This window comes from Podarcis erhardii (assembly GCF_964252035.2).
Source record: "Podarcis erhardii genome assembly, chromosome: 18".
Lineage (NCBI taxonomy): Eukaryota > Metazoa > Chordata > Lepidosauria > Squamata > Lacertidae > Podarcis > Podarcis erhardii.
The window spans coordinates 9701766-9729641 of record NC_138516.1 but is presented as its reverse complement, the minus strand read 5'-3'; the positions used below and the strand labels follow the sequence as shown (position 1 = coordinate 9729641).

The 27876-nt window shown below is 48.9% G+C and overlaps 1 protein-coding gene across 2 annotated transcripts; it reads right to left on the bottom strand.

Moving 5' to 3' along the window:
• Positions 1-221: 221 nt before the first annotated feature.
• Positions 222-26324, bottom strand: FZR1 (fizzy and cell division cycle 20 related 1). 2 transcript variants are annotated; one of them, XM_081846278.1, is made up of 14 exons: positions 26173-26324; positions 20816-20990; positions 18168-18293; positions 17239-17302; positions 16163-16290; positions 13473-13555; positions 11742-11925; positions 10633-10698; positions 9468-9570; positions 6904-7088; positions 5339-5572; positions 4218-4322; positions 2637-2729; positions 222-1866 (listed from the first exon to the last, which is right to left on the bottom strand). In XM_081846278.1, exons 2-14 carry the CDS (start codon positions 20882-20884, stop codon positions 1825-1827), a joined length of 1482 nt encoding a protein of 493 aa, XP_081702404.1. In that variant the 5' UTR covers positions 20885-20990; positions 26173-26324; the 3' UTR covers positions 222-1824. The 2 variants fall into 2 exon arrangements, with proteins under 2 accessions (XP_081702404.1, XP_081702405.1); XM_081846279.1 differs by having other exon boundaries at positions 26177-26237.
• Between the last annotated feature and the right edge of the window lie 1552 nt (positions 26325-27876).

Sequence of the window (27876 nt, the reverse complement as noted above, 5' to 3'; positions counted from 1 at the left end):
CTTATTTTCAAATCTTTAAGTTGACAGCTATGCGTAGGCGCAATTCATGGGCGGGGTGTGAATATGCAACATTCCCCACCCCGCCTTACAAGGGGGTGCACCGGATCCCAGGAATTTGAGGAGGGGACAGGCGGGAGGGGGAAGGAAAGAGAATAAGCGCCTTAAAATTCCCCGCTTCCCCCAGCAAAGCTTTCGAAAAACACCACGCTGTGGGCGAAGGCCGCTTTTGAAATCCACATGTCCTTTTAATGCCAGATACACTGAATTCCGCCCCCCGCCCCAAGGTATTGTTTACAAAGGTAGCCGCGTTTTATCTCTTGCCGGCGGGAAGGGGAGTTTGGGGGGGGGGGTAGAGACAAAACGCTATCCCAAATATTAATTCTCAAAATTTTCGGCAACTTGTGGCCCCAAATGCGCAAAATCCGAACTTGCAAGGTCTCCCCCCGGCCTTCGCTCGTTGTAAATCGCCTCTTGCCAAATCGAATCGACAGACGTGCACAGACACACAAACACACACGGGGCATTTGTTTGAAGGCGGGCACCCCCGTTTTTCACGAAAGCCCGACAGTGACTGCCCCCCCCGAACGGTGCGAAGCTCAACGTCGCTTTCTAACCGCGGGGCACACAAACTCAACATGGCACACTCCCTTAACGGAGGCAGACGAGAGAGATGGAGGGAAGAGGAAAAGACGAGAGAAAGGAGGTTTTTCACTGGGACGCTGGCTCAGAAGTCAGCCCATCGACGGCTCTGCGCTACTCGCACTCGGCACTCCCGGAGGGAATCCGGGGTTTAAAAACCCCTATGGGATCCAGAAGCTTGCAGAGCCAAAGGCCCAGCCTGGCGTGGCTGCACTCCCGGCGCCCGCAACAACTGGGAGTCGGAAATCCAACAGGTCTCCCACATCCCTGACCCGAGAAGAGGTCTTCCCCGTTCTCAGGAGGGGGACACCTCTTCTACGAACGACGGCACCCTCCCAACCTCAACTGGGAATGGCGATTCGCCGAGCCTCCCTCTTAAGTTTCCGGGTTTTCCGGCTTCCGCCGTTCCTGACCGCTTTTGCAACAGCTGGAGGCGGCTGCCAGTTCCATCCTGGTTTGGGATTTAAGAGGCTTTCCCCCCGCCGCTCTCAGGACAGAATGCCTCTTCCACACAAGTGATCTTGCAAGCGATTAATGCTTTTTTTTTTTTTGCAAGGATGCGTTGCTAGACTGCATCTGCCACCCTTGTGCGGCGATTTGGGTAGGGAGGCATCGTTGTTTCTGGGCAAAAGCATCCCAGACACACGGGGGGGGGGGAATATAAATTTAAGAGCACCGGGTAATCGTGCCTCTGTGTTCGTTGCTTTTTAAAATCACGGACACTAGTCTCTTCCCGCATGCTCACAAGTGCTGGTTTCGCCCCAGAGCAAAACAGACAGGGGGGGAAAGTGGGGGGGGGGGAGGAAAAACAAGAGCAGGCATCTGGCAAGTGCCCCCTCCCCAAGGATTGAAACAACCTCATTCCTGTCTTTTGGAAAAACAGTCCCCAAAATATACATGTTATATTTACTCTCTGGGCTCCAAGGAAGGAATAGAATTCGTCCAGAGGTTCCCCTGCACCCAAATAACATCCGATAACATTCACACTCAGATATTTAATAAAGGATCTTTTGAGGGTTCCCTCCCTCCCAAACCTCTGAATATCTTTTTTTTTTTTTGACACATCGCCCCACTCCCTCCCTGTTCCCCCCACCCCGAGATGACGGCCTGAGGTCCCATGCAGGCCAGTTTAGTGGTTCTCCACCCCAAAGCACAGTCTCTTGTTCCGTGGTCCTGTTTCGTTTTCTACCGTATCCTGGTGAAGAGGTTAAGGACCGACACGGACTCCTGAAAGGAAGGAGAAGGGATGGTTAGCGGGCGCAGAGTGTTCCCTCTGTGGTTCTTTGCCAAGGGCTTGGAACAAGAGGATGCTCATTGAGGGACAGAGGAAAATAAAAAAAAGTTGACCCCACGGGTTGTTTGCTCATCTGAGAGACACTATCAACCAGTGGAAGTTGGCCAGCCAAAAGCTCTGACATGTTCCGCATTTGCAAAAGCTCAGCCAGGGCCACAGACGTCATAACCAGAGGAGCCTCTGCGAGATGAATAATGTGCCGATTGTGAATACAGTGGTACCTCGGGTTAAGTACTTAATTCGTTCCAGAGGTCCGTTCTTAACCTGAAACTGTTCTTAACCTGAAGCACCGCTTTAGCTAATGGGGCCTCCCGGTGCCGCCGCGCGATTTCTGTTCTCATCCTGAAGCAAAGTTCTTAACCCAAGATACTATTTCTGGATTAGCGGAGTCCGTAACCTGAAGCGTCTGTAACCCGAGGTACTACTGTACTGGCAAGTAATGTAACTTCCAATGAGACAAGAAGAGGAATAATGGTAGGATATAAAACTAAAAAGCTTTTGCAGACGGCCTTGTGATTACTGCGGAAGACGTGAAGATCTGCCATACCAAAGGTTTGGGAGGGGATCCGGTAAATTGGGCCAGGTAGCCTCGTCTCTCAAGACAAGACGGGTGACAACATTTCAGAATCACGAGGGATGGAATCTTACAGGGGGACCCAACCCACAACCCGCTCACCCGCCTCCTCGCCCGTTTCTCCCTTACCTTGGTGGAGCGGGTTTTGCTGAAGACGTTCCAAAACCTCAGCGTCTCGTCCCCGGCGCCCGTCACAATGGCCTCTCCATCGGGTGACATCGCCTGCAGAAGGGAAGAAGAAGAAGAGTTTGGGTTTGATATTCCGCTTTATCACTACCCGAAGGAGTCTCAAAGCGGCTAACATTCTCCTTTCCCTTCCTCCCCCACAAAAAACACTCTGTGAGGTGAGTGGGGCTGAGAGACTTCAGAGAAGTGTGACTGGCCCAAGGTCACCCAGCAGCTGCATGTGGAGGAGCGGGGAATCGAACCCGGTTCACCAGATTACGAATCTACCGCTCTTAACCACTACAACACACTGGAGAGGGGGTGGACGGCCGTGGTTCAGTGGAAGAGCAAGTCGTGGAAATCAGGCTCTCCCCATTCAAGGCCATGAGGACTAGCTCCTTAAATTTAGATTTAGTGGAATGCGTCCGTCCGTCCCGCCTGAAACCCTGGAGAGCCATTGCCAGCCAGGGCGGATGATATGGGGACAGATGGGCACAATGGTCTGATTCTGCATAAAGCTTTTCTGCAGATACGCATACCCCTAAGCATTTTGTGAATCTAAGCTTGGCCTCATTGAGGGGCCATAATTCAATATGAACAGGAAAATGAGAGTACCCCTAAATAAGAAAAAAAACACTATATATGTATTAAATTTTCTGCATTGCAATTCAGAATACGCATTTAAACTCCCTTAAAATATCAACGACTTCCCTTCTTCTCTTTCCATGGTTCATTTTGCATATCCTAAATCCCTGCATAAGGGACGCGGGTGGCGCTGTGGGTTAAACCACAGAGCCTAGGACTTGCCGATCAGAAGGTCGGTGGTTCAAATCCCCACAATGGGGTGAGCTCCCGTTGCTCGGTCCCTGCTCCTGCCAACCTAGCAGCTTGAAAGCACGTCAAAGTGCAAGTAGATAAATAGGTCCCGCTCCGGCGGGAAGGTACACGGCATTTCCATGCGCTGCTCTGGTTCGCCGGAAGCGGCTTAGTCCTGCTGGCCACACGACCAAGAAGCTGTAGGCCAGCTTCCTCGACCAGTAAAGTGAGATGAGCGCCGCAACCCCAGAGCTTAATTAGTTTTGGTAGTTTAACTTTGTCCCCACGTGGGGTTTGTTGAAATGCTCAGAAGAAATCTGATTGGTTCACTCTGTAAAAAGTTCTTTTGTGAATAAAACGACCTGGGCCAGGTGCTGGAGGCACACAGACAGAGACTATTATACGCACCCTTCCCAGAGTCTATTTGGTTCAAGCCTCTGTGTGTATTCTTATTAATCAGAGTTCAATCCTTCCTTTGCTTTGGGAACGCCTCAGTTCCCTGGCAGGGAATGTTTCTGAGAAGGAGGGAGGTTGCTGCAAAGGATGGACACCCCCTAAAAAAGCTACCCACTCTGCCTCAGATTTTGGAGCTGCTTTTGCATTCAAAATACCCCAGACCGAAGGAAAAACGAAAACCAACGAACAACAACAACAATCCGTGTGTAGGTAATAGGACAAAAAGGCAGGATACAGAGAGGGGTTTATTTTTTGGGACGGGCAGTTACTCACCAGGTAGAGGACTCTGTAAGAATGCCCGGTTAGCTTTGCGACTTGAGTCAAGGACGGGTATTTCCAGACGAGGATTTGGTTCTGAGAGTATCCGTGAGTGCTCACCTAGAGAGAAAAAAAGAGAGAGAGAGAGAGAGAGAGAGAGAGAGATGAGTATGTGAACTTAAAAATGGAAAGCGTAATGCTGATGGATCAACAACTCCTCAAAAGATTCCACCAACGGTGTCTCTGGAAATTTTTACATATCACCTGGGAAGACAGGCGAGCTAATGCCAGTGTAGTGGAAGAAGCAAAGATCGCCCGTGTCGAAGCAATGATTCTTCAACATCAACTTCGTTGGACGGGTCATGTTGTGCGGATGCCTGATGATCGTCTTCCAAAGCAACTACAGTGGTACCTCGAGTTAAGTACTTAATTCGTTCTGGAGGTCTGTTCTTAACCTGAAACTGTTCTTAACCTGAAGCACCACTTTAGCTAATGGGGCCTCCTGCTGCCACCAGAGCACGATTTCTGTTCTTATCCTGAAGCAAAGTTCTTAACCTAAAGCACTGTTTCCAGGTTAGCGGAGTCTGTAACCTGAAGTGTATGTAACCTGAGGTACCACTGTACTCTATTCCGAACTTAAGAATGGAAAGCGTAGTGATGATGGACAACAAAATAGGTTCAAAGACTCTTTCTAGGCAAATTTGGGGTGCGGGAGGTGCTGTGGTCTAAACCACAGAGCCTACGACTTGCCGATCAGAAGGTCGGCGGTTCGAATCCCCGCAATGACAGGGTGAGCTCCCGTTGCTCGGTTCCCTGCTCCTGCCAACCTAGCAGTTCAAAAGCACGTCAAAGTGCAAGTATATAAATAGGTACCACTCCGGCGGGAAGGTAAAGGGCGTTTCTGTGCGCTGCTCTGGTTCGCCAGAAGCGGCTTAGTCCTGCTGGCCACATGACCCGGAAGCTGTACGCCGGCTCCCTCGGCCAGTAAAGCGAGATGAGCGCCACAACCCAGGAGTCGGTCACAACTGGACCTAATGGTCAGGGGTCCCTTTAGCTTTAAGTTACTAGGAAAATAAAGTACCAGCCCTCCAGGCGAAGGATAGGGGGAAGCACACAAGGGACGGGGACTCCCTTACCAGCTCGTTGGCGTGCTTGGACCAGGCGAGGTTGCAGACTTGTGACCCGGTGTCAATGCACTGCAGAGGCTGTCCGGTCAGCGTGTTCCAGAAACGTATACAGCGGTCCGCCGTCCCGCCGCCGGAAGCCAGCAGCCCGTGCTGGTGGGGGGACCAGGCGATCGCCTTGACGGCCGCAAGGTGCTCTGTGTACTGCTGGACTGGGCTGAGGCTGGAGTGGTTCCACACAAGGAGCTGCGATGGAAGGAGAGGGATCCGTCATCGGCAGCCCCGTTTTTCGGGTAGGGGCGCCAGAGCTAATGAGTTTTGTCTGAGACCCTCCCCTGCCTGCAGACTGTCTGGCCAGAGTGGTGCATGCTCTGGTTATCTCCCGCTTGGACTACTGCCATGCGCTCTCCGTGGGGCTACCTTTGAAGGTGACCCGGAAACTACAACTAATCCAGAACGCGGCAGCCAGACTGGGGACTGGGAGCGGCCGCCGAGACCACATAACACCGGTCTTGAAAGACCTACATTGGCTCCCAGGACATTTCCGAGCAGAATTCAAAGTGTGGGGCTGACGTTGAAATCCCTAAATGGCCTCAGTCCAGTATACCAGCAGGAGCATCTCCACCCCCATCGTTCTGCCCGGACACTGAGGTCCAGCTCCGAGGGCCTTCTGACGGTTCCTTCCCTGCAAAAAGTGAGGTTACCGGGAACCAGGCAGAGGGCCTTCTCGGTGGTGGCACCCACCCTCTTGAATGCCCTCCCACCAGGTGTCAAGGAAATAAGCAACTTTTTTTTTTTTCCTGACTGACGGTCGAATAAAAAGGTTGATTGACTGATTGATCTCTTTCCGCAGGGCCTGTAAGACAGAGTTGTTCCATCTGGCCTTTGGCTTAGAATCAGTTTGATTCCCTCCCCCTCTTTCTTTTCCCTTTCTCCTCTGTGAAGAGATTGCTCCCTAATTGTTTTAATGTTGTATCTTAATCTTTTAAATTGCATTTTAATCAACTTGTTTTTATTATTGGTTGTTAGCCGCCCTGAGCCCGGTCTCGGCTGGGGAGGGCGGGGTATAAATAAAAATTACTACTACTACTATTATTATTATTATTATTATTATTATTATTATTATTATTATCCAAAAATTTTATTGGTTTTCACAATATTATAAACAAACAAACAAACAAACAAGACAAACATAAATCATAGCCTTATTGAAAATCACAGTTATTAACTTTGTTGAGTGACTTCCTCGCTTCCCCTTGGTTGAATTTCATTGCATGTCCTTTTAATGGTTTTCCAAATCCCAATTTTTATGAAATTTAACTTAAAACATTAACATCCTTAGATCTTCACCTTATGGAATTAAACATATTAATTCATCACTTAACATAAATAAAATCCTAAGCCCGTTAGGTATCTGCAAGCTATTTGCAGTTAGTTTAACTTAACAAATTTAACTAAATAATCATTAAATTTATTCCACTCTTCCTGATACTCCTCCTCCTTCTGGTCGCGGACTCTTCCGGTTAGGTTGGCTAGCTCCGAAAATTCCATCAACTTATTATTATTATTATTATTACCTTGTTGTCGTTCCCACCGGACGCGAGGAGCTGGTGGTCCGTTGACCACTTGAGCCCGCAGACCTCCTGCCTGTGGCCTTGGAGGCGACGCTCCGACTGAAGGGGGGGTGTCCGGATATCTCTCTGCAGGATCATCCGGTCCCGGCTGCCGGAAGAGAGTTGGTCCGCGTTCCACGCCAGGGCACCTGGAGCATTGAAAATAATAATAATAATAATAAATTTTATTTATATCCCGCCCTCCCCGGCCGAAGCCGGGCTCAGGGCGGCTAACAACAATAAGATAGTACAACATTCTAAAATCATTTCATTATAAAATTAATTCAAATCAAATTGATGGCAACCATTAGGCTAAAGTTCTGTGAAGATTGCCAAAGGAGGGAGTCAGGCTGTGCCCTGGCCAAAGGCTTGGCGGAACAGCTCTGTTTTGCAGGCCCTGCGGAAAGATGTCAAGTCCCGCAGGGCCCTGGTCTCTTGTGACAGAGCGTTCCACCAGATCGGGGCCACAGCCGAAAAAGCCCTGGCTCTGGTTGAGGCCAGCCTAACCTCTCTGTGGCCTGGGACCTTCAGGATGTTTTTGTTTGAAGACCGTAAGTTCCTCTGTGGGACATACCAGGAGAGGCAGTCCTGTAGGTACGAGGGTCCTAGGCCGTATAGGGCTTTAAAGGTTAAAACCAGCACCTTAAACCTGATCCTGTACTCCACTGGGAGCCAGTGCAGCTGGTATAGCACCGGGTGAATGTGATCTTGCAGCGAGGACCCCGTAAGGAGTCTTGCCGCGGCATTCTGCACCCGCTGGAGTTTCTGGGGAGGCGCGGGGAGGAAGGAATGCAGACAGACACAGGGAAACTGAACAGCCTCGGACCATCAGTGAGCGCCCATGTGCCCCTGCTTCTTAGAAACACCACCCACCGCTTGCTGAGCCTGCCTTGCTTCTATTGGCTGAGCTGCTGTGAGGTCACAGCATGCCCACAAACACTCCGACCCACCCAGAGTGAAGCCACCAGCGGCAGAACCACCAGTGAAATGGATATCACTCTTAGACCCTCCAACACACAGGCCTTGTTGCTGTTGTTGAGGCTGCCCAGAACAGGGCCTTCTCGGTGGTAGTTGTGTGTGTGTTGTATGTTCTCCCTAGTGACATGTGGCTGTCTCCCCACTGAAGAAGCATCTCCACCCCCATCGTCCAGCCCGGACACTACGATCCGGCACCGAGGGCCTTCTGGCGGTTCCCTCCCCGAGAGAAGCAAAGATACAGGGAACCCGGCAGAGGGCCTTCTCGGTGGTGGCTCCCGCCCTGCCGTCAGATGTCAAGATGAGTCGCTATAAAACCTTTAGAAGAACACCAGAAGGCAGTCATATATAAGGAAGCTTTCCAATGTTTAATTATGTTTCTATAGATGTTGGAAGCCGCCTGGAGCGGCTGGGGCTAGCCAGTCAGATGGGTAGGATACGAATACAGTGGTACCTTGGTTCTCAAACTTAATCAGTCCCGGAAGTCTGTTCCAAAACCAAAGCGTTCCAAAACCAAGGTGTGCTTTCCCATAGAAAGCAATGCAAAACGGATTGATCCGTTCCAGACTTTTGAAAACAACCCCTAAAACAGCCATTGAACATGGATTTTACTATCTAACGAGACCGTTGATCCATGAAACGAAAGCAATAAACAGTGTACTGCAGTCACACAATCCCTCAGTAGCTGAACTGGGTTCCACACAGTCACCAAAACAAAACAAAGAACCGCAGAAACGCAAAATAAATAGCAAAGACAGACAGACCTCAGCGGAACACTCAAATCGGAAGCGGAACACTCAAAATGGAGCACGTTCGGCTTCCGAAAATAGTTCGCAAACTGGAACACTTAACTTCCAGGTTTGCAGCGTTTGGGTTCCGGTTGTTTGAGTCCCAAGGCGTTTGAGAACCAAGGTACCACTGCAATAAATTACTATTAATATTCTTATTTCTGCAGGGCTTCGCACGGGGCTTTTTGGAAATCGGTGTTCCGTTTCCGCGTTCTGCTTGACCCACTTTCGATATACGATATAATATATGATATCTTTATTCTCACTGTCCCATGCAGAACAATGAAATTGAAAAACTACATAAAACTAAACTACTACAAAACTACATAAAACATTCAAAACCCCCTAAAAACTCTGAAACCCCATTTTAAAATACACTATACTATAGAGACCCCTTATGCTGCGTTTAGAACCAGAATTGCTTTTGCGTAGAAACTGTTTCTCAGACGGCTAGTCCTGGCCTTTATAACCCTATACCTTCTCTTCCAGAAGGCAGAAGCTGAAAGAGATCATTTCCGGGGTCTGCGCTATCTCTGCCGCTTTCTTATGGCACCTGGCAGCATAGATTTGGCCCAAGGTGGGAAGAGCGCACCCAATTATTCTCTCCGCAGTCTTTACAACCCTGGATAGCATTGTTTTTTCCCTGGCCGTGCAGCTCCTAAACTCACACACACAGACCATAGGTTAATACGCTCTCCACAGTGCAATGGTAAAATGTCGTCAACAGGTCCTTTGAGAGATTGTTTTTCCGGAGGTTTTCCTTACCTACTCTGGCTGTGTGCCCTTCCAGCATGGAGAGCTTTTTCCCGGCTCCGGCATCCCAGATCTGTACAAAGCCCTTGTGGGTCCCGACCGCCACCAAGTTGCCCTAATCGGGGAGAAGGGTTGCATCATCATCATCAATCTTTATTAAGGCCCAGAGACCCAACAAATCATTACAAAGCAATACACAATTCAGACAGCCTACCTCCAGGTTAAACAAGCATTTTGTTCAGAATATAGGGATCATTGGTTCTTGCAACCACCGATAAAAACTTGGCCACTGATAATGTTCTAGCATTTGTCCGGTCTTCCAATAGGAACCTGACATAGTGAGCCTCTGATTTTCCCGGGAAAGGTACCAGCAAGGGTAATATCAGTTCAGCCCTGGCTTGCTCATATTTTGCACAATGCAACAAAATGTGTTTTATGGAATCAATGTCTTGAGCATTGATTCCATAAACGAGCAAAGTCTGTCCTGGCAGGGAACTCCTCTCAACACTGCAGAAGGAAAGACGTTTAGTCTGGCTTTGGTGAAAAGCCTTCGATAGTTTGGTACTGTCAGGTTTTTAATGTAAGATGTTGACTTAAAGACATGCCCATATTGTACCCCTACTGCCAGCGGACTACAGACAGCGTGTGATCGAGATCGCAAGTCACTGTGTGCATTATCCCATAATCTTTGCTTTAACGTCTTTAGGGCGCCATAACCCAGGTAGTACAGTTGGGGGGGGGGGGGAGACAGACCAATAGAGGTGACTTTTTTAGCCATGGTTTTCTGCCATTTGCTGGTCAGGTGTTGGTACAAACCCTTCCCTAGATCAAACACTGAAATCCTGTGCCAATGTTTTAGGCCCGGCATCCCACCACGCTTTAGTTGAAATTGGGCATTCACCAGCTTCTAACAGAAGTATGGCGTTGGGGACACAGTTGGGTACCTGCAGCAGAGATCGTAGAAATTTTGCCTGAAAGCCATCTAGCTTTGGCAGGTCCCCATTATGCCAGAGAAGGGATGCAAAGGGTGAAAACGTCTGAGAGCCAGGTGGAAAAGCTTGGAGGGCCACATTCAGCCCCGGGACAAAGGGTCCCGTCCCCCCACAGCCTCGCCATCACATCCCTGCCCACCATTCGCAACCGCTGCGCTTCGGCGGAAACCCGACGGCGTACTCACCCGCTCAGACCACCCGACGGAGGTGACGGAATCGCCTTCCACGGAGAGGTCGCAGAGCCGGGTCACCTTGGGAGAAAGAGGGGAGACGGGGAAGAAAGAATGAGAAAAGGAGAGGCCACTGGGAGGGAAAGGAGGAGAGGCCGTTGACGTCGTAGATCTCCCACAAGTAGCCTTGTACCCAGCAAGGAAGCATAAGACGATAATAATAAGAATAAGAGTTTCATTCTACATAAGAGCCTGCCTGCTGGATCTGGGCAAAGGCAAAGGTAAAGGGACCCCTGACCATTAGGTCCAGTCGTGGCCGACTCTGGGGTTGCGGCGCTCATCTTGCTTTACTGGCCGAGGGAGCCGGCGTACAGCTTCCAGGTCATGTGGCCAGCAGGACTAAGCCGCTTCTGGCGAACCAGAGCAGTGCACGGAAACGCCGTTTACCTTCCCGCTGGAGCGGTACCTATTTATCTACTTGGACTTTGACGTGCTTTTGAACTGCTAGGTGGGCAGGAGCAGGGACCGAGCAATGGGAGCTCACCCCACCATCGCGGGGATTTGAACCGCCGACCTTCTGATCGGCAAGTCCTAGGCTCTGTGGTTTAACCCACAGCGCCACCCGCGTCTCCACCAACTGTTAGAAATGCCTTTTTTCTTTATTTTGGAAAATTAAAAAGGGGAAGAACACTTTTGTGCCTAAGCAGGTTTGATTAACATATATATACAGTGGAACCTCAGTTTTTGAGAGTCTCGGAAGCTGAATGTTTCGGTTTTCGAATGCTGGAAACCCAAAATTGCTTCTGTTTTCGAACTATATACGGTGGTACCTTGTATTTATATAATTGTATTTCAGTTCAACAATTACTTTGATAAAATACCTATTTTGCGATGTACAAGTGGCTTGAGATACCTATTAGGTCCACAAATGACCATATAGCATAGATTCAACACAAAAAAAACAGTGACAATTTGTTGTTGACAAAGGACAGCTGGACATAGAAAGGGCCCCATTACCTTCAGTAGCTTAGGGCCTCATCAAACCTAAATATGGCCCTGGTTGTAACGTAAGAAAATAAGAAGGACACACACACACACACACACACACACACACTCGACTTTACCTGGCTGGTACAGGCACTCCACAGGTAAACACAAGTTCCGAGGCCGACGCTGAGGACGTTAAGGGATGACCAGTCGACCAGGTTTAGGTAGAAGTCGTCCTGAAGTTCCGGAGCATCCAGTACTTTGAACGGGATCTTGGAGATTTTCCTCGTGGGCTTCCGAGGAGACCGTAGCAGCTTTTGGCTGTTTCAGCCGCGTGGGAAATTGGGGAAGAGGAAGAAGAAGGAGGTGTGAAGAGGGAGGAAGCATCATTATTCCCTCCAAACAGGGTGGATTTGATTTAAATAAAATCGATCTAAATCAATTCGACCGAAGTCTAAATCAAATCTAAATCATGATCTAAATCAAAACGATCTAAATCACAATCTAAATCAAATAGATCTAAATCACGATTCAAACCGCGATTTAAATCACTAGTCAGTAAGACTTGATTGAATTTTATTTTATTTTTAAACAGAAAGACTCGTTCTTGCTGGTATCATCCTAACATTTACAACCAGAGGAAGGTTTCATTTTTGGAATGATAAATTTTCAGAAGAGGTGTTTTGTTTTTTTTGTTTTTTTACAGTTATAGCAAATTGATTTGGTTACACTGTTAGAAATACGTAAGACAGACAATTGTGAAATTATTGTGAGCTTTAATAAGCTGACTGTTTATATTCGGACAGCTTTTCTGCTGTACCTCATGGGAAGGAGAAAAACAATTGCGGGTACCGCTGTACCAAGTTAAAAAAGAGGCCTCAGTTAAGCATTGTGGAAAGATGTGCTCCAACTGTGTGCACAGAAAAGTTTCCAGCGAGCGTTTTAAAAAGTTGGCGCAGAAGACACACGCCGAATCTCTGGTGGCAGAGGGTTCCACAGGACTGGGCCGGTGACACTAAAAGCTCGGTTTCTTGTTGCTGTCAAAGGAGCTCCAACAATTCAGGGAGTGACCAGCGACGCTCCTGCAGGTGATCTCGGTGGTCGAGTCGCAGAAGGACCCTGGACCTTAGTTCTACCTGCCCAGCAGAGTAACTGAGAGGGGGCAACCTGTCTGAGGAGCCCCTTGTTATAGGAATTCTAAGGTCTTATATACAGTGGTGCCCCTCAAGACGAACGCCTCGCAAGACGGAAAACCCGCTAGACGAAAGGGTTTTCCGTTTTGGAGGTGCTTCGCAAAACGAATTTCCTATGGGCTTGCTTCGCAAGACGAAAATGTCTTGCGAGTTCCTGCGGGTTTTTTTCCCCTTCCCCCCCTTTTTCTAAGCTGCTAAGCCGCTTATCAGCTGATCCGCTAAGCCGCTTATCAGCTGATCCGCTAAGCCGCTAATAGCGCTAATCCGCTAATGGGCTTGTTTCACAAGACGAAAAAACCGCAAGACGAAGAGACTCGTGGAACGGATTCTTTTCGTCTTGCGAGGCACCACTGTATATATATATAAAATAAACGTTCATAAACGTACAAGGAAAACACATACATAAGTTACAACAGAGCGTCTCCACCTTCTGCAACTTTCCACGAAGCAAGGTCATTTTCTCTTTTAAACTGGGCGACTGCAGAATCGGTGGTTTGGCTATATATACCGCTAAGCCACAGCAGGGTGTCTTCCGAAATTCCTGGCCAAAAAGGGGCTTATATGGCCCAGGATAGCTCCTGGGAAACCTCAATTAGAAAGGGAACCTACTTAAGGACTCTATACGGGCTCTTGGGTACCCCATTAAGGGAAAAGGAGCAGTATGGGAGCCCAAACCTTTTGTTACTGACGGGCGAGAGCGAATAGGGGGAGACCTCATTGCCGTCGTCCGGGCTGGAGCGTTTCGTGGTGAGGGAGTACTGGACGGGCGAGAAGGCAGCACACACATTAAACCCAACATAAAGCTCAAAGTGTTCTAAAGAAATAAAAAATCCATGTTATTAAACAGGCAGCGCTAAGGCACCGCACCCACAGAAGGGAACCACAGATTATTAAATTGCAAAACCCTGACGGAAAAGGAATTTATTTTCTTCTTTTTGGCCTGGCGCCTATGAAGATATGATGGCAGCCATGGCATGACTCCCCAGGGATGGCTTTCTGCAAAGTAGGGAGCCACCACTGAGAAGGACCTGTCGATACCCTACGCACCTCCATCAAATAGCCCACGAAGGGCCTTGAGTGATGAACAAAGGGTTTGACAACAACAACAACAACAACAACACTGGTCTTGAAAGATCTGCATTGGCTACCGGTACGTTTCCGAGCACAATTCAAAGTGTTGGCGCTGACCTTGAAAGCCCTAAACGGCCCTGTATCTTTGAAGCAGTATCTCCACCCCCATCGTCCAGCCCGGACACCAGGGTCCATCTCCCTCCTTGCGAGAAGTGAGGTTACAGAGAACCAGGCAGAGGGCCTTCTCAGTGGTGGCGCCTGCCCCGTGGAACGTCCCCCCCCATCAGATGTCAAGGAAATAAGCAACTATCTGACTTTTAGAAGACATCTGAAGGCAGCTCTGTTTAGGGAAGCTTTTAATGACTGATGTTTTGATGTATTTTTAATCTTTTGTTGGAAGCCGCCCAGAGTGGCTGGGGAAACAGGGCATAAATTATTATTATTATTATTATTATTATTATTATTAATGCCCCGCCCATCTTGCTTGGTTTCCCCAGCCACTCTGGGCAGCTCCCAACAGAATATTAAAAGCACGATAAAACACCAAACATTAAAAGCTTCCCTAAACAGGGATGCCTTCAGATGACTTCTAAAAGTCAGGTACTTGTTTATTTCCTTGACATCTGAAGGGAGGGCGTTCCACAGGACGGGCGCCACCACCAAGAAGGCCCAGTTAAGTAGGGAGAGGCAGTCCTCGGATTCTGGGACTTCACAGATCAAAACCGGTGCCTTAAACTAAGCCCAGAAACCAACCAGAACCTAATAATACTTTTATCATAGAACTGTAGAGTTGAAAGGGAACCAAAGGTTAATCCGGTTCGAACCCCTGCGGCAATCGTGAGGCTATGAGGCACAGTGATTTTGTGCTGAGGTACGTAAGCCGCTTAGCAGATTTCTTGAAATGTAAGTCAGCACGTAATTTTGAAAAAATAAGAACAAATGAATGGGGGGGTGGCTAACCGGTGCCGCCCCCCCCAGATGTTATGGGGCATCAACTCCCATCATACAGCAGAGACACAGGCTCCCCCCTCCTGCCTAAAGCACTGGTCTCCAAAACGGGCGTTTTTTCCTCTACCCTCCTCATCCCTCTTTCCTTTTGGGTCCGAAGGAATGGGTTTCCCAAACCCAAAACTGACTGTGCAGGCAGTTTGAAACTGCACCAAAATCCCTATTTTTCCTTAGCTAAAATCCATTAACTTGAGCTCTGAGACAATGTATAAACAAAAACCCGGCTGTGCTCAGAGCCCTCTCCTTTATCAGTTTGTGACCGCAGGGATGACCCTGACTGCACCAGCAGAACAGAGAAGACACGTCCGTGCCTTATCTTATGTGCTGACCACAAAAGACGCACAGACCTAAGTCCGGAACAACGCCAGAAGCGTGTTCTCGGAGATTACGGCCTCCTCCTCCAAGTTAAGAGTAGGAGTACAGAAGTGGTCAGAAGTACAGAAAGGAATTCCCACCAGAGCAGTAATAATAATGATAATAATTTATTATTTGTACCCCGCCCATCTGGCTGGGTTTCCCCAGCCACTCTGGGCGGCTTCCACAGAAACCAAAAATACACTAAAATATCACACATTAAAAACTTCCCTGAACAGGGCTGCCTTAAGATGTCTTCTGAATGTCAGATAGTTGCTTATTGCCTTGACATATGATGGGAGGGTGTCGCCACCGAGAAGACCCTCTGCCTGGTTCCCTGTAGCTTTGCTTCTCACAATGAGGGAACCGCCAGAAGGCCCTCGACGCTGGACTTCAGCGTCCGGGCAGAACGATGGGGGTGGAGACGCACCTTCAGGTATACTGGGCCGAGGCCGTTTAGGGCTTTGAAGGTCAGCCCCAACACTTTGAATTGTGCTCAGAAACGTACTGGGAGCCAATGTAGGTCTTTCAAGACCGGTGTTATGTGGTCTCGGTGGCCGCCCCCAGTCACCATATGTGATGTCAACCTGCGTACACAGGCTGACGTGGATGGATTTATATGGGAAGTGGGGAGAGGGTGCCTGGAGGATATATATACTGCATGAAACTTGTCATTCCTTTGGACTTGCTGTGGACTTGATCACGCAAGTGCCTTCTGCTATCCGGAGAGCAGAATAAACTCTTTCTTGGAATCAACCTCGGTGTCATTTGACTTCCTTCCTCCTGTCCCGGAGCAACGCAGACCCAATCGGTGAACTCCAATAAGGCTACAGGTCATGTCCGGAAGTGTACACTGGACTGCCTGGGAGCGTTTTCGACCGAAGGGTGAGCCCCTTCAGAGTCTGGCACACGAAATGGAAAAAATCAAATACCGTGAAAAGGCTCTTTTTTTCCGGCGTGGAGGGCTGGAGCCTCCTGTCTTCCGTCTGGGGGTCTTGCACCTTCTCAATCCCAGCCCCCAAGAGCTCGTTCTTTAGCAAGGCTGAGTACGCAAGGCCATCTGTGGGGTTGAGAGAAGCGAGGGGCCTTGAACTCAAGCCTTGTTTAAAATAAAACAAAAACACCAACGCAAGGTGCCTGCATTTTCCTTGCTTAAAAGAGCCTTTTTAAAGCACCATAATCTGGACACAAGGGTATACGTTTACGCGACAAAAGCATTTACTAATGCAAAGAATCAGGGTGAATAAAAATCAATGATTTTTAATAGTAATAATAATAATAATAATAATAGGATTTTCTTTATTAAAATCGGATTCTTTTAAAATTTAAATCAGATTTTTTTATTTGAATCGGATTTTTAAAATAAAATGCTTTTGGAGGAAAAATCTTTCTGTAAATTTTCTATTTAAGTTCCATTGTAGTCCAACAATCAAAGAGGGGTGATAATCTCATTCCTCAAGACTTTATAAAGAGGGCAAGCCAGAAGGGCATGCGCCACCGATTCGGGTCTGCCGTCTCCACAGGGACATAAGCGTTTTTCATGTGGGATCTGTTGGAAGAGTCCAGCCGAGGGCAAGACATTCAATCTTGCGAGGGCAAAAGCGCGTCTATATTTTGGAATTGCTAGGTGATGCAGATAGGGTGCCGGAGAGTCGAAACGGGAAGGTGGAAAACAGTTACAACCATAGTAAGCAGGAGTACTGAGTTGATGAGGAGAGGCAGAATAAAGAGATAGTCTTTTGCAGGGTGGGCTGGCGGTGAACCAACAAGGACTCTTTATAGAGACTAAGAAATCTATTATGGCATAACCTCCTGCGATGACATCGACTGCAGCGTGTGAAAGCTAAACCAAAACAACACGGCAGTTATTTTGCTTTGAGGGACCCTCCTCTTTTCGCTGAACGGAAATAAACCTTGCAGTCTACCCAAACACAGAACACAGAGGAATAATAATAATAATAATAATAATAATAATAATAATTTTTAAGAGGCAGGTGTTCAGGTCTACCTTTGCCGTTGTCCGAAGTTGCATCCTTTGCTTTTCTGTTTTGACTCGGGGACTTTTCGTTTTCCTGCGAAGCGTAGAAAATGAGGGCTTGTTTGACGGTGCAAATCATTTTTCTGGGGTTGCGGCACTCATCTCGCTTTACTGGCCGAGGGAGCCGGCGTACAGCTTCCGGGTCATGTGGCCAGCAGGACTAAGCCGCTTCTGGCGAACCAGAGCAGCGCACGGAAACGCCGTTTACCTTCCCGCCGGAGCGGTACCTATTTATCTACTTGCACTTTGACGTGCTTTCGAACTGCTAGGTTGGCACAGTGAGCAGGGACTGAGCAACGGGAGCACACCCCGTCGCGAGGATTCGAACCGCCAACCTTCTGATCGGCAAGCCCTAGGCACTGTAGTTTAACCCGCAGTGCCACTCACGTCCCTCACTATTAATATAAAAAGGTAAAGGGACCCCTGACCATTAGGTCCAGTCGTGGCCGACTCTGGGGTTGCAGCGCTCATCTCGCTCTATTGGACAAGGGAGCCGGCGTACAGCTTCCGAGTCATGTGGCCAGCAGGACTAAGCCGCTTCTGGCGAACCAGAGCAGCGCACGGAAACGCCGTTTACATTCCCGCCGGAGCGGTACCTATTTATCTACTTGAACTTTGACGTGCTTTCGAACTGCTAGGTGGGAAGGAGTAGGGACCGAGCAACAGGAGCTCACCCCGTCATTGCGAGGATTTGAATCGCCGAGCTTCTGATCAGCAAGCCCTAGGCTCTGTGGTTTAACCCACAGCACTACCCGTGTCCCTAATCAATCAATGTACCGTACTATAAAATAAATAAGATAGTATCTGGAACGGATTAAGTTTGAGAACCAAGGTATCACTGTAAAAAAAAAAAAAACAACCCAAAAAACCAGCCAAGGGCATTCTCTTGTGACGCTCACATTTATCCTGTGGAAACTGATGCTCCAATTTGCCCCGGCTCGGGATGGGATGAACCTGTCGCCGTGCTTGCTGGGAGACGACACGGGGGAATTCGAAGGCGTCAGGGTCCTCCTCATGTCGGCAACCTGCAATTTGTGGGTGGCGGGGCGAGAAATCAGGCAACAGAGAAACACTCCCCCATCATCAGAAGAGAGACCGGAGTTTCTTAAACTTTTAGATTTACTGCTTTTCTAAACCATCCACCCCCCGCCTGCCCTCTAAGAAACGCAAACTAGTAGGCAGAGTTCTTCCCCTTTCCCTCCATTCTGTGGAGCCCAGGGTGGATAAAAATCAATGATTTTTTTATTTAAATTGATTTTATTTTCAAAAATCAGATTTTTTGGAAGGAGAAATCTTTCTAAAGGTTTTCTGTTTAAGTTACATTACAGTCCAAAGGCTATTCATCAGGAAATAAGATTTTGTTTGCGTGCTAAACTCAGTTGTTGTTTTTTGTTGTTTAACCAATTCCATTAACAAACATGGATACATATACTATAATGTTATTGTTTCAGTTAAATAAATAGTTTAAATTGTTGTTAAGGAAATGATTACTTTTCTGCTGCCAATAAAGTACAGCAGAAAAGCTGTCCAAATATAAACACTTAACTTATTAAACCTCACAACGATTTCATAATTATCTGTCTTATGTATGTCTAATATTACAACCAAATCACTAATTTCTGATATAACTGTAAAAACTACTCTGAAAATTTATCATTCCAAAAACGAATCCTTCATCTGGTCTGTAAATCTTAAGTTTATACCAGCAAGAATGAATCTTTCTGCAAAAAATGATTTAAATGAAGTCTTAATGACTACTAGCGTTTTAAATTTAAACATACCATACCGTGGTTACTGCCATTATGCCAATTTAGGAACTGAATGGACTTTGATTTCTCAGGAAGTGTTCTGATTGCATATGATGTTTTGGTCTATGGAATTACACACTGCGATATATTATACAGTGGTGCCCCGCAAGAGGAACGCCTCGCAAGACGGAAAACCCGCTAGACAAAAGGGTTTTCCGTTTTGGAGGCGCTTCGCAAAATGAATTTCCCTATGGGCTTCCTTCGCAAGACGAAAGCCCATAGGGAAATCTCCGGGACAGCGGGGAAGCGCAGCGCGTCTTCCCCCCTGTCCTCGGACCTCCTCCGAAGGCTGGCGGTGGGGCGGAGAGACCTCCTCCCACCGCCAGCCTTCGAATGGCTGCTCCAAAGGCTGGCGGTGGGGCAGAGAGCCCTCCTCCCGCCGCCAGTCTTGGGATGGCTGCTCCGAAGGCTGGCGGTGGGGCGGAGAGCCCTCCTCCCGCCGCCAGTCTTGGGATGGCTCCTCCGAAGACTGGCGGTGGGGCGGAGAGACCTTCTCCCCGCGCCAGCCTTCGGATGGCTGTCCTGAAGACTTGCGGTGGGAGGAGGGTTTTCCTTCCCACCGCCAACTTTCAGAATGCTGTTCTGAATGTTGGCGTGGGGAGGAAAAACCCTCCTCCCACCGCAAGCCCCGGGAACAGAGGAGAAGCGCTGCGCGCCTTCCCCTCTGTTCCCATACCTGTCCTGAAGGCTTGCGGTGGGGAGAAAAGCCCTTCTCCGCACCGCCAGCCTGGCAAGCGGTCTCCATAGGAACGCATTAATTGATTTTCAATGCATTCCTATGGCAAACCGTGCTTCGCAAGACGAAAAACTCGCAAGAAGAAAAAACTTGCGGAACGAATTAATTTCGTCTTGCGAGGCACCACTGTATGTTGAATTGTGTTTGAAACAGAAGTTACATAGCCCAAAAAAAGCCTGTTAGGTTCATAGAATCATAGAGTTGGAAGAGACCACAAGGGCCATCGAGTCCAACCCCCTGCCAAGCAGGAAACACCATCAGAGCACTCCTGACATATGGTTGTCAAGCCTCTGCTTAAAGACCTCCAAAGAAGGAGACTCCACCACACTCCTTGGCAGCAAATTCCACTGTCAAACAGCTCTTACTGTCAGGAAGTTCTTCCTAATGTTTAGGCGGAATCTTTTTTCCTGTAGTTTGGAACCATTGCTCCGTGTCCGCTTCTCTGGAGCAGCAGAAAACAACCTTTCTCCCTCCTCTATGTGACATCCTTTTATATATTTGAACATGGCTATCATATCACCCCTTAACCTCCTCTTTTCCAGGCTAAACATGCCCAGGTTGTGTGTCTTGTTACCAGGATTGCATTTTACGTAACCTACGGTTTAGTATTTTGAATTCTGGTGCTGGAGGAGACTCTTGAGAGTCCCATGGACTGCAAGAAGATCAAACCTCTCCATTCAGAAGGAAATCAGCCCTGAGTGCTCACTGGAAGGACAGATCCTGAAGCTGAGGCTCCAATACTTTGGCCACCTCAGGAGAAGAGAAGACTCCCTGGAAGAGACCCTGGTGTTGGGAAAGATGGAGGGCACAAGGAGAAGGGGATGACGGAGGACGAGATGGTGGGACAGTGTTCTCGAAGCAACCAGCATGAGTTTGACCAAACTGCAGGAGGAGGTGGAAGACAGGAGTTCCTGGCGTGCTCTGGTCCAGGGGGTCACAAAGAGGCGGACACCACTAAACGACTAAACAACAACATGGTTTAGTAGTGTTTTGCAATACTTACGCAAGGCATCATGTTTTCATTCTGGATGTTGATTTGGCGGAGAAGGCGTCTTTCGTAGTCTTGATCCATGGTGGAAGCGGTCAAGGGGAGCGGGGGGCAGGAGAGAGGGGGAGCCAAGTGCCTTAGAACAGCCTCACGCCCTGATGTTCATGGAGAGCAGGGGGTCCAGGGTGTGCTGGGGTAGGGAGAGGAAAAAGGAAGGAGCACATTAAGGCAGCAGTTTGGGACCCCCAGGGGTCATCCAGTCCAACCCCCCTTGCGATGCAGGAATCTCAGCTAAAGCATCCATGACAGATGTCCATCCAACCTCTACTTTAAAACCTCCAAGGAAGGAGAGTCCATAATCTCCCAAGGGAGACCTAGGATTGTAGAGTCGGAAGGGAGCCCTTAGGATCATCCAGTCCAACCTTCTGCAATGCAGGAATATGCAGCTTTCACACTTGGGAATTGAACCTGCAACCTTGACATCGTCAGCACCATGCTCTTAAATAAGCTATAGCTCAGTACACTCTCCTGTTTCATCATCATAATTTATTATTTTTACCCCCCCCCCAATCCAGCTGGGTTTCCCCAGCCACTCCGGGCGGCTCCCAACAGAATAAAAACACGATAAAACATCAAACATTTAAAACTTCCCTAAACAGGGCTGCCTTCAGATGTCTTCTAAAAGTCAGATAGTTGTTTATTTCCTTGACATCTGGTGGGAGGGTGCCACCACCGAGAAGGCCCTCTGCCTGGTTCCCTATAACCTCGCTTCTCGCAGGGAGGGAACCGCCAGAAGACCCTCAGGAGATGGACCCAGGTGTCCGGGCTGGACGATGGGGGTGGAGACGCTCCTTCAGGGATACTGGGCCATTTAGGGCTTTCAAGGTCAGCACCAACCCTTTGAATTGTGCTCGGAAACAGACTGGGAGCCAATGTAGGTTTTTCAGGACTGGTGTTATGTGGTCTCGGCAGCTGCTCCCAGTCCCCAGTCTGGCTGCCGCATTCTGGATTAGTTGCAGTTTCCAGGTCACCTTCAAAGGCAGCCCCACGTAGAGCGCGTTGCAGTAGTCCAAGCAGGCAGGAGTCTCTACTGGAGAGGCCAGTGATGGAAAAAGGGACTTTTTCACGGGGAAAGCTCTGCTTCTGAGTTACAGCTCTTCCTCACCAACCACGGCTGCGATCACACATTTTCGAAAGCGAGGGCAGCTCCTCGTAGCAGAAAAAAATGAAACAACTCCAGCAATAAAAAACTGAAGCACTCCTTACGGGACACCCCAATGCCACAAGTCGGAATGGAACGGGAATAAATGGGAGCTCTGCCTAAGAAACTACGGTCATTCCCCTAGGGATGAAGCAGGTTTCTAGTCCACAAGGTCCTGAACAAAGGGGCTGATTTAAACAGAAAGCAGCTTTAGACAGTCAAGCAAGCTCACTGGTCCACCAAGCTAACTAGTTTGTACACTGAAGCTCTCTATAATTTTCGGGCTTAGGGTTATCTTCCCAGCCCTAATTGGAGAGGGTTGGAGTAGGACTAGGAACTGGGGAGGCCCGGATTCAAATTCCCCACTTGGCCATGAAGCTCGGGGGGGGGGGGGGAGGCTTGGGCCAGTCCTTACCTGTCTGCCTACAGAGAGGGTAGCTGTGTGGGTTAAATGGGGGGACGGACGGACCTTGAGCTCCTCAAAAAATGGGATATCAATGCAAGAAAAACAATGAAAGAAGCAGCCTCACATTTCATTTCGGCACCTTGTTACTGGAAATAAAGATTCTTTTAAAGGTGGCCAACTCCCAAGAGACTGCAATCTACTCACAGAGTTAAAAACTGGCAGTGATCTACACCCTTTTGCGGGGTTTTGGTCTAAGGTGTTGAGCTTTTTTTAGGGAGGAGGAAAGCCCCGTTTTGGGGGGTGAAAGGCTAAAACGTTGAGCTTTCTTGGGGAAGCTAGACTGACCCCATACGTCCAGTGATCTACCTGTTGGACGTTCCTGGTCTAAAGAAAGAATAAATCGTGGAAGTCAGAAAATAGAGGAGGTGGTGGCTTCTCTCAGCCTCCAGTAAAGCCATACCCTGAGAGAATTTGCCTGGACTTGGGCATTACTGGATCCTATCCTCTGTAGGTAGGGACGCGGGTGGCGCTGTGGGTTAAACCACAGAGCCTAGGACTTGCCGATCAGAAGGTCGGCGGTTCAAATCCCCGTGACAGGGTGAGCTCCCGTTGCTCAGTCCCTGCTCCTGCCAACCTAGCAGTTCAAAAGCACGTCAAAATGCAAGTAGATCAATAGGTACCACTCCGGCGGGATGGTAAACGGCATTTCCGTGCGCTGCTCTGGTTCGCCAGAAGCGGCTTAGTCCTGCTGGCCACATGACCCGGAAGCTGTACGCCGGCTCCCTCGGCCAGTAAAGCGAGATGAGCGCCGCAACCCCAGAGTCGGCCATGACTGGACCTAATGGTCAGGGGTCCCTTTACCTTTATAGCTCTGTAGCAGGGATACTTTGAACCCAATGAATGGCACCGGGGGGGGGCACTTTAAATGGACTATGGGCAGGGAAATAAATAGGAAGGGGGCATCAGCAGCAGCCCCCCCCACTCTCAACTTCCTAATTGGGCCCTCCTCCAGCTGCTATCCGTTGTACATAACCTCCCATTGCATCAAAGCATTGAACCCCCACAATTCCCCCTTTTGCGGGGGGGGGGATACACACACAGATCAGACCCTCGCCATGGAAGAAATGGGGGTTTGCTGGTCTATAGATGGGGGGAATAAATAGGTAGGAAGGGAACCTCCAACTTCCCTAGTAAGTCACCCCCAAAATGAAACACCTACCTGCTGCAATAAAGTCTCCTCCCCATAGCTCTTCCACTTTTATGTTAAAGGAAGCCCCCCCCAATTTGCTAATGCAACTGGGTGACCCATCTGCCTCCCTCCATTGGACAGCCCCCCCCCAAAAAATACTAAGCCTTCTTCCGTTACCTTAAAGCACAGACTCCCCCCCCCCCAAGTTGCAGGGGAGGAAAATGAATAACAGGTAAAAGGAGACACGAGTTCCTTTTTCAACGGAGAGAAATAGTGGGTAAAATTGGGGAGTGGGCACCCCCCCCCCGGAAAAATAAACCCACCCACCGAATTCCCAATTAGGTCCAGTCTCCCCCCAAAGAGGGACCGCGATAACAGAACCCCCACTCCCCTTACACGAAGCCCCATATTAAAGGGGTGCGACGTTTTCCTGGCTCCCCATTCGTCGTCTGTTCATCCAAATGTGTCCCCCCCTTCTAGCCTGCCTCCCCCCATAAAAGATACCTCAACAGTACTCCTCTCAATTGCTTTAAAGCAAGGCTCGCCCCCCATTAATAGCCTATCTGTCACATGGAAGGGGGGGAGGACTCCATGCCCCCCCCTTGCTGCCCCATCTCTCCAGTGAGTCCCCCCCCCAAAAAAAAACAGACCTCTTCTCTCATTGCATTCAAGCACGGGCTCTCAATCCCTGGTTTGGGGAATTTTAGTGGTCTTCAAATCTGCCCCGCTCCCCCAAAAATACCCAGACCTTCTTCTCACCCACTCAGCTCCACCCCACCCTTCCCATGACAGAAAATGCAGGTAGGGGCCCTTCAATCGACACCCCCCCCCATTTCCTTCTCATCCACTCACCTAATTAGTTCCTCCCCCATCGCTCTCGGGAAGACACCTCCACATTATTTTTATTAATAATAAAATTTATTACAGCCCCCCCCAAAATTAAAGCACAGATTCAGCCTCCCCAATTTATTACAGCCCCCACCCCACCCGGCACACCAAATAAAGCACAGGCTCACACTCTGCAACCCTGCTATGAGAAACTGGGGGGGGGGGGTTGCACGGACATCTTCCAACCCCCCCCCATTCCAATCAACCTTCTCCTCACCCAATTAGCAACCCCCAAAAAAACCCACACACACCAGGGGATACCCCAATAACACAGCAACCCCCCTGTATTAAATCACACCCCAAACCCTGTAGCTGCAAGTGAGGTGGATAGAATAAATGGAAATTCCCACCCCCACCTCTGCAACCCCCCCAAATAACACCTCTCTCCACTGATTTAAAGCACCCCCCATTACAGGAAAGCATGGAAGGAGGGGGGGCTGCCTTGCAATTAACCCCCCCCACCCTCTTCCCTCTGAACCTTCTCACCCCATAGACACCTCCCCCCAAAAAAACACCCCTCCCCACTTATTTAAAGCACCCCCCCATTATAGGAAAGTATGGAGGGAGAGGGGGGCTGCCTTGTAATTCACCCCCCTGTATTAAAGCACACCCCAAACCTTGCAGCTGGAAATGGGGTGGGGGGAATAAATGGAAATTCCCACCCCCACTTCCTTCTCTACCTCTTGAACCCCCCCCCAAATAACACCCCTCCCCACTGATTTAAAGCCCCCCCCCAATTACAGGAAAGCATTGAGGGAGAGGGGGGGCTGCCTTGTAATTCACCCCCCAGCCTCTTCCCTCTGACGCTTCTCACCCCACAGACTCCCCACTGATTTAAAGCACCCCCCCATTACAGGAAAGCAATGAAGGAGAGGGGGGGCTGCCTTGTCAAAAAAACACCCCTCCCCACTGATTTAAAGCCCCCCCCCATTTACAGGAAAGTATGGAGGGAAAGGGGGGGCTGCCTTGTCATTCACCCCCCACCCTCTCCCCTCTGAAGCTTCTCACCCCATAGACAACCCTCCCAAAAGAAACACCCCTCCCCACTGATTTAAAGCCCCCCCCCCAATTACAGGAAAGCATTGAAGGAGAGGGGGGCTGCCTTGTCATTCACCCCCACCCTCTTCCCTCTGAAGCTTCTCACCCCATAGACTCCCCACTGATTTAAAGCACACACACCCCATTACAGGAAAGCAATGAAGGAGAGGGGGGCTGCCTTGTCAAAAAAACACCCCTCCCTACTGATTTAAAGCCCCCCCCCCAATTACAGGAAAGTATGGAGGGAAAGGGGGGGCTGCCTTGTCATTCACCCCCCACCCTCTTCCCTCTGAAGCTTCTCACCCCATAGACTCCCCACTGATTTAAAGCCCCCCCCCCAATTACAGGAAAGCATTGAGTGAGGGGGGGGCTGCCTTGTCATTCACCCCCCACCCTCTCCCCTCTGAAGCTTCTCACCCCATAGAAGACCCCCCCCCATTTAAAAATAAGGTTCCCTCCATGGGGGGGGGCGCACACCCCATAAGCAATTGCATTAAAAATAGGCTCTTTTCTTCCCCCCCCTTCCCTTTCTGCTGCTGAAAATTATGGGGGGGCTTTCCTCTTCCCAACCCCCCCCCAAAAGTGGGGAGGGAGGGGGAAGGGGGCTGGGAGGCCATTAATGAAAGCTGCCCCCCCCCCCAGGTTCTCACCTGCCTTCATCCAGAGCCTTCCAATATGGCGTCGGTCTTGCTCTCTTCTGCCCTCGGCCCCGCCCACTCCCGACGCGTGGCCACGCCCACCGCTCCGCCCACCGCGTCTCTCTCTAGCCCACTCAGCGAGCCCGACGCGCGGGGCATCACGGGAGACCCGAGCGCCGCGTCACCTTCCTCCCCGCCCCCCGCGCTCTCCGATTGGCCCCGTTCGAATCAATACACACAAAAATAAGCCAAGCGGGAGGGAGGGAGGGAGGGGCGCGGAGATGACGGAAGAAGAGCGCGTCGCCGTTGCCCCTGGCAACCCGCGGCCTAGCTGCGCCCCGCCGAGCCTGCCTCGCGTGGAAAAACAAAACGAATAAACTGAATAAAATATTTAAAAAACGTGCACCACACAAAACATAAAATGGACGCAGGGAATGTGGGATGGGGCTTCCCAAGGGGACCAGACTCCATTTATTTTGTTTTAGAGCATTTTGGACACACAGGGCTGTTTTATAGATGTTTTTTCAGCCAAAAAAAAATGTTTTGTTTTTTACATAACTGGATGCAAAAGGACTAGCTGCTCTGAGTAGGCTTGGTTAGGAATGCACAGGCAAAGCCCTCCTTGCTTTGCAAGCTGGGTCTTGTTTCGAGAGCTAAAAATGGCGACGCTTTAAAAACAACGCCCTCCTTGCAAAAAAAAATGGGCAATTTCCTTAACCTGCGTATTTATTCCGCCTTTCGTAATTGGCAAGCTAAATAAGGAAGGCTGGGACATCAGGAATCGTCGAGAGATGGTGCAGATTGCAGCCATTACTGTATATCCATCAGGGCACTCTGCACATGCTCAAAGGAACCTCTATAATGTTGTTTTAAAGATTCCGTTTACAAATCACTTCCTATAACAATGCATCTCAAAGCAATTTCAGAAGAACATGCAACAACCACAGCCATTTCATAAAACAAACACTGCTGTTGTTATTATTATTATTATTATTATTATTATTATTATTATTATTATTTTGAAAGATTGCTTGCTGAAGAGCGGGAGATAAATCGCTCCCCTATTTTAAAAAATAACATATATATATGCAGTATGCACAATCTGTCCTTGCAACAACAGCTCTTTCCAGAGCAAAAGGAAGGCACAGATTCCTTACTTATTTTAAAAAAAATAATAATAAGTAAACTCCCATTTAGAAGGCCACAGCAAGAACATGGAGGAAAACTCCTTTAACCTGTTTGTAGATTCACCTTTCCCCCCAGAGGTGGGACATGAGTCATCATTTATCCTTCAAAACACTTTATATCATCATTTATCCTTCAAAACACTTTATATCATTATTCAGTTATGGTAAGAGCTCAATTATTTGCAAGGACGAAGCATTGATAGGCAGGCTTTTGTTGGTAAAGGATCACACTGCGAATTGCCAATGCAATCTTTTATCTTGCTTAATTATAATTTGATTTTCAGTTATACGTTTAAAACGGCCTCTCGTTTTTGGGAGAGAGTGGGGTCTATAAACCACGTTAGGGAATACTGTCCGTGCAAAACCACCTCTTTCGATATGTAGTTTAAATGCGTCAACGTGACTCGTTTTAAGGTAACTGCTGGGTGGTTTCCGCGTTGATGCAAGCTGCAACTCCGCAATAAAAATTAAGGGCAATTATTACGGTAAAAAGCAAGCACTATTGAAACGAAATTTGTATGGTGTGCTG

Bases quoted from the DNA above. Each gene is read 5' to 3' on its own strand.
- FZR1 (XM_081846278.1), bottom strand. From the start codon at position 20,884: ATGGATCAAGACTACGAAAGACGCCTTCTCCGCCAAATCAACATCCAG. The intron at 16,291-17,238 runs GTAGACCTGAAC...TCAACCCCACAG, and splicing joins AACTTCGGACAACGGCAAAG to ATGGCCTTGCGTACTCAGCC. The intron at 7,089-9,467 runs GTAAGGAAAACC...TCAATGCTCCAG, and splicing joins AGGGCACACAGCCAGAGTAG to GTGCCCTGGCGTGGAACGCG.